The sequence below is a fragment of the Equus asinus genome, chromosome 18 (assembly GCF_041296235.1).
Source record: "Equus asinus isolate D_3611 breed Donkey chromosome 18, EquAss-T2T_v2, whole genome shotgun sequence".
NCBI classification, from domain to species: Eukaryota; Metazoa; Chordata; class Mammalia; order Perissodactyla; family Equidae; genus Equus; species Equus asinus.
In genome coordinates this window covers 10,444,055-10,457,210 of record NC_091807.1, presented here as the reverse complement: position 1 = coordinate 10,457,210, position 13,156 = coordinate 10,444,055, and the positions used below count along the sequence as shown (strand labels likewise).

The window sequence follows — 13,156 nt, the reverse complement described above, 5'->3', positions numbered from 1 at the left end:
TCCTACTTATCAGCTCATTTAATCTCCACCACAATCCTATGAGGAAAACATTTTCACCCTCATTTTACTGATGAGAAAACTGAGCATCAGAGATTTAATAACTTGCACATTCAGCGTTCAAATCCATGTTTGTCTGCGACAAAAGACTGTGCTGTCAATTCTACGCTACAGAATGTTTCCTAATGGCAGCAGAAGAAAGAAAGAAAGAAAAACTCTCCCTAAAACACTTTCTAAAGAAATATCAACAGAATAATTTTCACAGATAGACCCCAATATCGAGTCACAGAAAATTGTATTTGTAGAAAAGCAAAACAATTACTAAAGTGTACATTAATCAGCTACAAAAAATTTCAAATCTCCATGGACAAAACCAAAAATATAATGGGTATCTAATGGATTTTTCCTTGTTTTGGAAGAAGCTTAAGGGAAAACTAATCATAGTAATTGCTTTTGCATAAGCAGCTCATAATCTACTAACTAGTTTTACGAGAATCTAATTATTCTGTTAATTATTTTATTTCCTATCAGGTCATTGATGTTTATATTACATGTGCATTCATTTTTTCTCTAGATGAGTACACTGAAAGTCAGAGAAGTTAAGTGACTTGCCCAGGATCCCACAGCTGGCATGGATCAGGGCAGCCCTTGGTTCATGCACAGAGAAAATTTTACATGAGCACCAAGGCTGGTCCCTAAGACCACAGTAATCAACAGACTAAGAAGGTAATGTAAACAAAGTGAGCCTCTAAGAAACTCACAGTCAAGTGGGGCAGACGTTGAAATGCAATAAGGGTGGCAAAAGCATCTAATGGGTACAAGAATGGGGGGGTCCCTAACCCACACTGGGGTAGGAACTGTCTGCAAAGCTTCCTGGAGGGTTCTCACCTGAACTGAGTCCAAGATAGGAGTAATTAGCAAGTAGAAGATGGCACAGGTTGGAGCAGGGCATTTTAGACCAAGCAACCAACATGAAGAAAATCCCAGAGGTAAGCTACATGATATAGTATGAAAATAGATATAAACCATACATTGATACTACACTGAAGGGAGTAGCAAGAGAGGTCCAGGTAGCCAGGAAGAGAACTATGAAGTATTTTGGTTCTTTTCCTAGAGAGATGGGAACCATGGCAATGTTTTATGGATAGAGCTAATATAACTCGATTTATGTTTTAGGTAGAAAAACTTGTTATGTGGAGAATGGATCCAATGGACAAGATGGAGCCAAGGAAACTGGTAAGAGGCCAACAGCTTCACTGTTACAGAGATGATAAAGGCCTGAATTCAAGCAGTGATAAGGTAAGAGAGGTGGTGAGAGCTGAGAAATATTTAAAAGGCAAAGTAAGTAGGATCTTGAGGTGATTGACATTCAAGAAATGGGAGAATAAAATCCTGACCCACCACCACCCAAGCTGTCTACTAGTGTGTTTCTTCAGGTTGTACTGCCACTAACTGAAATGGAGAAGATGAGAGAATTCAGTGTCTGCTCCTATTTTCACCGCATCACTATTATTCCCTGTGAAGTAATATTCACACACTGGGTTTGTGGAAACTTAAAAGCTTAGACAAACCTCTGACAGTTCCTTCTTGTTTTACTGCAAGTTATAACTACCATTATAACTTCCTAGTTCATCGGGACATTAAGTAGGGAGCAATCATAAACTGTAGTGCCCAAGACATTTCAGCAAAGCTTCTTGTTTGAAGCACGTAGTTCACTAGCAGCAAGAAGAAAGGCTCTGGTAAACCTCCCATTACTAGCAATTAAGTCAGCCAAAAGACACCAACCAGTCTTTTTTCCCTGTCTTTGTGTCTCTCTGGTCTCACGTCAATCTCAGACTTTAAGGTTCAGCCTTCCAGGAGCTGTCAGTGGCTAATCAATCCCATTGAGGAAGCACTCTGTCCCTTCACTGCACGGTAGGCATAAACACTTATGGGAAGCACCAGACCAAATAACAGTTCTTCAGAATAGAAGAGAATGCACATCCTTCTGATGATTCATTTGAACATTCCTACCGTATGCCGACAATAAACTTAAAAGATGGCAACATCATTCATGATACTATATTTTACAATTAAAAAATAAAACAGGCGATGAAATTGAGAGACTAGAGTAGTTTCACATCAAGGGGAGAAAAATGGACAAGCACTGATGAGAAAAGAGCTGGGATTTCACAGAAATTCCATTCATCGGGTAACAGCGCATCACAAGGTTTAGAGATGTTTGGCATCTGCCTTTCCTTTTAACAGAGCTGTTGCTGAAAGGGCAGAACAGCGACTGTTTCTTGAGCTTCAAAGAATAACTGGTCCCTGGGAGAGGCCTGCAGAGGAGTGCAGTGAGGTGTGAACTGAGATCTAAATGTCCGGCTTCCTGAGTCTTACTGGCCCAGCACTCAGGAGTAAGAGAAACAGGAAGACTGAATGTCTTTTAGTTCCCTTTGCAAGAGAGACAAACAAAAATGGGATTAGATTTTCTTAATGGTTCAACTCAGCAAAGATAAAATGTGATTGCTTGGGAAATAGCTGGTGTATGGAAGCCCGTTTTCAATTTGGTTTCCTGTGACAGACGCAGCGATGGGAACGCGATCACTCTGGTGATGGAGAGTCACAAATTTACTTTGGAAATGAAATTGTGACAGTAATAATAGCTGCTTTATCTGTAAAGTTGCAAAGGGAGTGGAAAGATGAATAATGCCATCTTGCTTGCCTTGTTTAAGCAATGAGTATCTCTGAAGCAAAGAATCGTAAGAAATCTTAGAGGCGGAGGACAAACTTGGAAATAGGAGAAACTCAGAGTTTAAACGCTCTGCGCCTTATCTTCTATCTTTCTTTCGGGTAGCACTTCTCAAAAATGGAATTATTGAAAAAGCTATCAACATGACTGTCATCATAAATAAATAATTACTCATTTTAAAGGGTTTGTTATTAATAGTATAGTAAATAAAATTATTTTTATTTCTTTATTTTTCTTTTAAGTGTTTTGAAGCTGCATCCAGCTTATCTTAAAGGCTACCTTCAATCTAAGAAGAAAAAGAATGACTCATTTTTAAATTAACCATGAATTAGTTCAAAAATAAAACCAAGTAAAACAACTTAAGTGAGCTATCATGTGATTCTAAGAAGGACCTCAAGGCCCGCCTGGCAAGCATCTAAATAAACCACCAGGCCTAATAGGTTTAGATTACGATAATAAAATAATATAAAACAAACCTGCGACCATTCTCAGAACACCAAGCGGAGACATAAATTTTTAGCAGTTTCAATAGCACACTGTTTGAAAGCCTGGCAGTCTGCTTCTCTGCATCTATTTTGTTGTAGTTAGATTTTATATTTTATAGGTATGTCACAACCTATAAAATGGTTATAAATACCACAGTATATATCTTTTTCCTTAAAAGATGGGGCCATTATGCAATATGAAACACCAGTTCAGAAAGATAATTCAGTCCTTCCAAGACCCAGCCAGCAATCTTAACACTTGTCAAATTGAGACACTAAAGTGAAAATATAAGAATGTAATAAATCAAAATTGAGATGACATGTCTTTAAAAAGAGGCCTGATTTTTTATGAGTATTTTAGGTTCACAGAGAATTTTTAAGGAGGTGTATAGATGTTATATGCATGGGAGGAAAAGGGGCAGACACATATTAAGTATAAATATAATAACATTGATGGTTTAAATTTATAGGTAACAAACCTTTAACTGTTTCAGAGAATGACACAATATCAATCAAGTTCAGGTTAACTGAATGTTCTGGTTAACTGAGAGTTAAGTAGAAACACTTTTCTTCTGTAATCATACCAAACAGCATTGCTCTGCTATTTCTTATTGATCTTGTAGTAGACATTTTTTAATAGGTCAAATTACTGCAGAATCTTTGGGTCCATTCTGGCATTTAGTTTCAATAATACACCAAAATTGACACACAAATTAAAGGAATCTGGATGATCTTTTTATTGCCTAAATACTTAGAGTCAAGGTTGCACATATTTTCAATAGGAAACTTCCTAACATCACCAAATTTTATTACAAACTTGCCTCTTTTTCAAGGAAAGTAAAATCTTCTATATAATAAATAATCAATATTTTGATTTAGTTCAATGGCTTTGGCATTCTGCCGCTCAGCAAGAAGTAATCCAACTAATGTTGCCTGAGATATGTATATGGAATAGGTTTTCGGGGTGCTGTGACTCGCTAGTAACAGGATGTGACCTCACGTTTCACTCATGGCTTGAAGTGGTTAATTGACGCTTCTGAGTAGTTATGAAGAAAAATAAGCAGTTTCTGAGGATATTTGCTCAGGGATAATCTTACTTAGAGCGAATTGCCAGGAAACATCACTATTTTATAGAAAGATAACCTAAGGTGCTGAGAAGCCACATAATTGCAAAACAGTCTTTCTCAGAGGCAATAGAATCAGAATTGAGGTCAAATATCCTCTGCTGAATGTTTTTCCAAAACAGTAACACTCTATTGCACATAGAATGCAATCTTTTTGAATCATTTCTATTCACAAATGTTCATAGTTTTCATTAATTTATCTAGTTATCTTGCAAAACTTCAACATAAGTCTAGCACTAGCTTTGAATGGCACTAACAAATCCAACACATTTACTAGAAAAACCAATAAAGTTTTTCTCTAATGAAAATCTAATGTTTATATTTGAGAAGAGTTTTAAATAATTCATTACATAATAAATTATCATGGCTATATTAGTACTTCAGCTTTCTCATTTACAACAGCAGAGGAAGAAGTGCCTGTCCAGATTACCTGAACATTACTATTTTCTTACTAAGTAACTAATAGTTACTAAAATTAAGCAATAAAGCTATTAATAATAATAACACTAATATGAATATAATATTCCTTATTTACAAAATATTCTGTAACAGACACTGTTAAACATTATATATATATATATATATATATATAAAATTTTATTTAATCCATATAAAAATACTGTGAGGTTGGGATTACTATACCCATTTTATATATGGGGAAACTGAGGCTCAGGAAGATAAAAATAAGCTTTTCTGTGTCACATAGTTGGTAAACGACAGGAACAGGATTCAACTCAACTCTGTCTGACTTCAATATCTATGCTCTTAGCTACTCAATTCTTTGTAACACACTTCTTCCAGCTCTGGTAATTCCCAAACTCTAAAGAAAATTTTTACAGCCCTTTATTCTTTCTGTCAGCTCATCAAGTAACTCCTCATTCCAAGCATTCTTGACTTTGCTTGTTTAAAAACAGCAACAAAAACAAATTTCTTTGTCCCACTCACGTCTCCTAAATCAGGTTCTCCAGGGGCATGCCTCATAACGTATATTTAACAAACTTCAGATAAGTTTAAGAAACTCTGTCTAGTCCTCAGTTTTACTCTGCTCCTCTTCAAACACTGATCACCAGGCAGCCATCACAGATCAAATTCAAATTTAATGCAAGGCACCTACTGGTGGCATTCAGGATCAAAGCCACCAGAAGCTGCTTGAATTTCCCCTAGGACGTCCCTATATTTCTACTGCTCAAACAGAAGGCTGGAGTCCAGATTCATATTTCTAATTCTAACAAGTCATCATTAGATAAAGTGCCACCTAGATGCCCAGCACCATGCTAAGCTCTGCGAAGAGTACACAAGGGAAAAAACAAGGAAATCCATAGAGTTGAGGAAGGAATATTTAAGGAAATATATACAGATAGAGTCTCCAAAAGAGCAGAATTAGGATTTCGAGAGAAAAATGGGAACGAGAAGTAATTCTCAAATCAAAGTTAGTTTTTAAATGTTGGAACTAATTACGTCTAACTGGGGGTGAAAATCAGTCACTCTTATTTAAGAGAGTTTTTTTTTTTCACACAACTTCTACCTGGAGGACTGGGTTTTGTTGCCCAACATCAATTCTCAAAATTAAATATTCATTGTTTGAGGAGTGAGGGAAAGGAAGATTATTTTTAAGCTCATACTGATTCCAATAGTGCCTTTTAAAAATGAACCACAAATAAAGTACAAAGATCAGAAACAACTACATTACTGAATTTATTATAATTGTTTCCAGCTATCAAGTGAATTCATTTCTGATTAGTTTCCTTTGTAGTAACTAGTATTTTTCTACATTCACTCTCAAATGAAGAAAAAGGATACAACTTCTCAAGTTTCCTTTGAAGAGTTTCCTTTGTTTTTTTTCTTAGTTATCTTTTGCAGTTGGGAATTGTGTTACTTTCTTTGACATACTGTGTATATTATTCCAGAGTGATAAATATATTTTAACAGTGATGTTAATATACATATTTTATTTTAATATTTGAATAAAATAATACCTTTTTAACAGTAGACAAATCTCTTATATTTATAGAAAACCCCGTGCACTTGAAATAAGAACTTCTAAATTCCTTAAGTAGTTTCTGGAATTGATCATTTGTACCCAATTTCCATTGAAATCTTGGCTTAGGGAGCAAGAATTCCATATGGAAATCTTAAGGCTGAATTAGCTTTGGAATTGAGTTTAAAATTGCAGGAAGAAATTCTATTTTGATTTCAATGTCTACTGTAGACTGGCTACCATTTAGACATTGATTTCAATGTCTATGGTAGAATGGCTATTATTTATAAAAGCATAAGACTCCCAAGGTAAAGGACTTTAAAACATAAAGTGAAACACGTCTCCTTGACTAATGGGATAGACAATCAACCTCCCTGTCACAATTGCCTGGAGATAGACACACCTTTTCATGTCTTGTATTCATCCCGGGCTACTTTCACTCCCACTGGAGGGCTTTTGAACTTGAATTTGACATCTCTTAAATTTATGCTTTCTCTACATGTAAAAGGGTTTCCTTTTCTTACAGTTATAGACTAACATGGAGTTCAAGTCTAACTTAGATTAAAGAGACGTAGTCTGGGCCTTAGAAATTCAATGTTTGTTCTTGATCTTTTTTTTTCTTTTGTTTTTATGAGGTTGAGCTAAAAATCCCAAAGTGGAACATAATGGCTTTAGAGACAGGAAGGAAATATTCTTTATTCTTTTTTTTCTACTGTAAAAAGCCCACAAGGCTCTTTTGTAGAAAGCCTACAGTAGAAGCACTCCCTCAAAAGACACCTTTTTCTTCATAAAGGCCTCAGAAGAGACTGTGCAGAAAAGATGACAGCAGCAAGTGTTGCTAATGTCAGGCTCAGAAACAAGCTAAGTGGTTTATGGCCAAAATCCCTGTTTACTATACATACTTGTCAAAGTAGGGAATTTTTTTCACCAACAAAATGTTTTTTAAAGGTCTTTGTCTCTTAAATTCCACAATAAACAATTTGTCCTTAAAAAGGAAAAAAATGAGAGGAAGTTCTCAGATGAGACGTTGTGAGAAATAATCAGAATGACATCATGGAGAAGGGAGAGAGGGATTATGAGAATGAAAAACATCTGGACTATGGATACAAAGGAGTTGACAGAACCATTTCTGCTGATCAATTTAAGATGTGACTCAAACATTCAAAAACTTGTGCCATAGATTATGGCATCCATTTTGGCTCATATAGCACCAAACAATAGATCTTTATCAAAATTAGCAAAGTGCAAATACAATTCATTAATTCAACAAATATTTATTAAGTGTCTGTCACATCACAGGCATTGTGTGCACAGAAATAGACTGCAAATGCAACGTCCCTTCTTTATGGACAGATCTTACATTCTAGAGGAGGACAGAATCTTCTCATTTTTGTGTTCCGAATTATACAGACCCCTGAAAGTGCATGATCTGAAAAAATGGTAGATTTGTTTCCCTTTAAAGACAAAGTTTTCACAGCAATAGCTGTCATTTAATTACTATATTAGAAGGGCTCTATGTTTGAAGACCCAGAGATTAAAGCACATTCTCCTCCTCTACATAACCAAGACAGAATTCTCCATAATTTTGAAAACTTAATTCAATCTCCTGTAACAAACACTTTTAGAGCTCCCAAAGGCAAGATGATAATTTCCTTTAAACATTTGAAATAAAATATTTATAGCACTTTTTAAAGTCTGCATTTAATATAGACTACTCTAATAAATAATGTGTTCTTCAAATATCAACCTTATGCTTCACATGATAAAACAACCACATCAAAACATTCCCCAAACCTTACCTTGGACAGTCAGAGTAGCTGATGCTTCAGCTTTTCCAACCATATTTTCTGCAACACAAGTGTATGACCCCATGTCACCAGCCATCACCTTCCGAATTTTCAAGGTATGATCATCTCTGATTTCGTATCTGGTGACATAACAAAAGAAAGCACAGTTAAGTGACTCTCTACTTGAAAGAACACATCATTACAAATATAACGCATCTAGGCACCAAATCACACACAACATTCTCTTCAGAAAATTTAAACTAAAATGCGGCATTCCTCTAAGTAAGCACGAGACAGAAAAGAGCTTAGCTTTATATTTATATGGATTAAAATATTAAACTACTTTCTAAAAGAAAATGTGGCACTTATTCATTTATTTGAATGAATTTTGGCACTTATTCATTTATTTCCTCAAGCTACTGTACTCATACTAAAATTAAAAGACAGTGACTGTGAAATAAATTCTTATTATATGCCAGACTTTAGAGTTTTATAGGTTTTATCTTATAAAATTCTTACAATAGTTGTATGAAGTAAGTATTATGTTTATCTCCATTTTCCAAATGAGAAAACTGAGACATAGGAAGATAAGGTAACCTGACTTTGGTCCTCAGCTAGTCTAGTGGCAGAGTTGATATTTGAACCCAGCCAGTCTTATTCGAGAGTCCACTTGCCTTGCCTCATCTTCTCTCCCCTTAAATGTTGGGTTTCCCTTGAAGTTTCACTTTAATCCTCCTTTTACTCTACATAATATCCCTGAGTTATATTATCTACTATGATTTATATATTGATCAACCATACAAACATTTCCAACCCTTATTTCATCTAAGCTCCAAATTCATAATTCCAACTGACTAATAATTAGAAATCCTATCCCCCAGGGTCCTAAAATTTAATATGTCAAATAACACTTTCTTTTCTGACCCTATCACATAAACAAACTTTCTCCTAACACAATCTACCGATCTTCCTTCACCAGCCCCCTATATCTAACAAATCGCCCAATGCACCAATTTAGTCTCAGAAATTTCTCTTTACTATGGACCCCTATCTCCATCTCATCTCCCAGTTCAGACAATTCACATCTCTTATCTGGACAGCAACAATGGTGACTCTGCCACTAGCCTCTCCCCGTATTAATGCAATATCCATAGGGCCAAAAAATTATTTTCTCTAAAAAGTAATACACTTCATAGTAATTCCTCTTGGTTCAGCAGGGTGCACACAATATGATTCAAAATTCCTCAGTCAATTATACAAAGCCCCTGATAATTTGGTGGCAGTATCTTCAACCCGATATCCCATAACTTCTTGCCACATGCTCTATGTGCTAGCCATGTTAAACTTTCCACCACTCAAAATATTCTTTCTCAGATTTTTGTCTATGTTATGAGGTCTCTTCTTTTTCTTGCTTATCAAATTGATACATATTTTTCAATTTCATTGCTTACATGTCACCCTCCTTTGAGAACTCTCTTCTGATTTCCTGTTCCCACAGGTCTAACTTTATGTGACAAAAAGATTTGCTACATTATTCTGTATCTGTCCATACATGTCTTTTTTTTGAGCTCCTTGAGAGCAGAAACTATGTCTAACCCACTGCTGTAATCCCAAAACTTACCAGGGGCTCAACACATGTTTGCTGAATGAAGGGACACACACAGAAGACAGCCTGAAGAATAACGCATTTCATTGCCTCATTCCCTAAGGCTACGAGTGTGTCTCTGCTCCCAGCCAATTTAAGGACTTGACAGATATCAAGAAACTCTGACCTCTTCTACCATTCCCTGGTGATGTTGTAACTAAAGGAAAGGAAGTCTGCTTTTTAACTGGTTCATAGTTATATCTTTAACGCTGCACCTCCTTTCTCTTCCCTACCTACTCCCATAAATGAAATTGGTATTAACTCTGGTTTGGTTGAACAGCAGAGAAACTTGTTTAAGGAATATCACATTTTACAAGGGCCCCCTGGGCAGGTGAGGCAGGAATGTATTGTTCTTATCTGAAGCCCTCAGAGAAAGCATGGCAACCTCCTGGTTCTAATTATCTGTAGTAACGTGTCTAGCCCCGGATCAAGGAGTCTAGAGTGGACTGTTCTAGTGGCATGTATGTGAACCGTGGTCTGTTGAGAACCATAGAAATTTCAAGTGGGTGAATCACATCACTAAATTCTGATCAATACCTGGATTTGGGCAGTTCTCCATCATCTTTCCTCCATCGTACCGTCGGCACGGGGTCACCTCGGGCCTCACATTTAAATTCTGCACTGTCATCCACAGTTACTGCCAAGTTACTAGGTCTCTTCACAAACGATGGTCTCTCTAAGATTAGAAAAAGGCATCTCAAGAAAAAATAAATACGAACAAACTGAAAACGATTTTAGAAGTTCAGTAAGAACAAATCTATAATTTAAAATATTATTTAGAAAATTATTCCACATAGCTGCCTACTTCTAGAAGCTCCTCCATAGGTTGGGTCTTTCCTCCTCATTTTCCTTCCACATCTTGGCTACTTTATTTTAGGCTGCTTTACTGATTCCTTATTGCCTCTTCTAACCCCCCAAAATATCGGTTTACCTTCAAGAAAAGGTCATTTCTTTCTCCCTTGTGGAAAGATACTAGGCAATAAGAGATGCGTATTACAGTGAACACATTAGATAAAACGGCACTTACCTAAAACAGTCAGCTCAGCTACCTCACTCTCACGTTCCCCAACCATGTTGGTACCAACACAAACATATTTGCCAGCATCACTTTTGCGGGTGTAAGTAATCATGAGCTTTCCTCCTCGTATCTTAAAAAAAAGTTTCACAGGAATACTATTAAAATTGCTTTAGTTATGTTTATATGACAGAGGTCTCCATAAGTGAAGTCTACTTTCTAAGCTTACAAACAAAACATAATTATATCAAAAAGGTGATGTATATTATCAGCTATAAGTAATACCTTTAAACAGAATTTATTCCAAAGGTCCAATATGAAAGAAGCAAAACATTTTTACTTACCAACATTTCTTGTAAAGTTATTAGATCCTGTATAAGTAGAAATTTGTGTTTTCAAACTGGCCAAGTTTTTCATATTATTTAGTTAAATGAAAACCAAAAAATTGCATGAATAATTTGGTTAACAAGTGGAAAAAAAGAAAAAGGAAATTCTTAATACCATATGATTATAATTAATATGTAAATACATATTAGCTGTAAGTGATTTCAGGGAAGCATATTTAGTATTATAAGATGTGGGAAAGAAATGTCTCTAATTAGTTAATTTGCCAGAGTTGTTTTAAAGGAATATGTCTTTAAAGATTCAAAACCTTGCAGAACCTGACATGTCCTAAAAAACATAGGTGCTGCCACCCAAGTAGTTTCTTGGGGACTTAGAAGGCAGAGACTGAAGAGATCCTAATACATCATCTGGAAAGTCATTCGGGTACACTCTTGAACATTTAATTATTTGAAGAATTAATTATAAATGTAAGCAGACTTCTAGTACAATAAGTTGGCTGAAGCTAACCATGAATTAAGATTGGGATGCAGAAATTGAACTCTCTTTACTTAATTTAACATGCTTTTGGTGGGAAGTTGAGTTCAATTACCCATAAATATCTATAATGTCCTGAACCTTAGAAAGATTTTCTCAAGGATAACTTCCAGAAAGTTTATTCATGGAGGTTTGATCTCACAGTTATTCTGTACAGTGTATTTATTACACAAAGGAGGAAAGAAAGATAGAAAGAAAATAAGAAAAGAAGGAAGGAAGGAACCATTCCAATGGAATTTTTTTTCATCATACACTAGGAGTTTATTGAAACTGCATCTTTATAAAGGTGGGGTCATACTGTTTTGGAATGCCTAAATTGCTTTATTTTAATGCAGACATCCAAAGAAGATACTGCAACCAAGTCTTCGGTTATATTAGGAGAAATCAAATATTAACACAACAGTTTTAGTATCTGTGGCTTTAGAAGTTCATATTTTTTAGTGTCATTTTATTAAAAAAATCATCATGAGGGGCTGGCTCTGTGGTGTAGCAGTTAATTCACGTGCTCCACTGCAGTGGCCCAGGGTTTGCTGGTTTGGATCCCGGGCCCAGACCTAGCACCACTTATCAAGCCATTGCTGAGGCAGGCGTCCCACACACAAAATAAAGAAAGACAGGTATAGATATTAGCTCAGGACCAGTCTTCCTCAGCAAAAAGGAGGAAGATTGGCAGCAGATGTTAGCTCAGGTCTAATCTTCCTCAGAAAAAAAATGATCATGATTCTCTAGGAACTGTTATAAAAAGCTATCCAGGGACTTTTCTCTACATTGTTCATGACTCAAGCCCTCATGTCTAGCATAATGCCTGCATAGTCATTCAAAAGATTTTTGTTGAATGCAAACTGCTTTTATTGACAGAATCTAGTATTTTCTTCAATGAAGCATTTCTATAAGGTTTGTACGAGTTACAAGATATATTAATAACAATTTTATTGTTTTCATATTTCTTACCTAAATTTTCAAACAGAATAATAAAGAAGAAATAAACGTCACACACACAAAAATCTGCCAATTAACTACTGTCAATAGTTTGTGAGTATTCTTCTTTTGGAGCTCGCTCACTCTCTCGCAATATAGGTATTGATATACAGATATAGATATAGATAAGACAGATATAAAATACACACACACACTTTTACTAAAGTAGACTCATGTGACATATGTTCTTCTGAAGCCGTATTTTCAACTCAATAATATGTTGAGAATATTTTTACATTTTATGTATATTTAAAAAAAATTTTTTTTTAAAGATTGGCACCTGAGCTAACAACTGTGGCCAATTTTTTTTTTTTCTGCTTTATCTCACCAAATCCCCCCTGGGACATAGTTGTATTATCTTAGTTGCAGGTCCTTGTAGTTGTGGCATGTGGTATGCTGCCTCAACCTGGCCTGATGAGCGGTGCCATGTCCGCACCCAGGATCCGAACCAGCGAAACCCTGGGCCACTGCAGCAGAGCGCGCGAACTTAACCACTCAGCCATGGGGCCGGCCCCTATTTTTACATTTTAAATGTTG

General features: G+C 35.8%; 1 protein-coding gene across 6 annotated transcripts in view; it reads right to left on the bottom strand.

Moving 5' to 3' along the window:
* ROBO1 (roundabout guidance receptor 1) overlaps positions 1-13,156 on the bottom strand; it is a 1,064,923-nt gene that overhangs the window by 100,346 nt on the left and 951,421 nt on the right. For all 6 annotated transcript variants that reach the window (XM_014867639.3, XM_070488682.1, XM_070488681.1 and 3 more), the window contains 3 exons: positions 10,775-10,895; positions 10,285-10,423; positions 8,115-8,242 (listed from right to left, as the gene is read on the bottom strand). In XM_014867639.3, the coding sequence (XP_014723125.1) occupies positions 8,115-8,242; positions 10,285-10,423; positions 10,775-10,895 (388 nt within the window). The remainder of the gene's footprint in view (positions 1-8,114; positions 8,243-10,284; positions 10,424-10,774; positions 10,896-13,156) is intronic.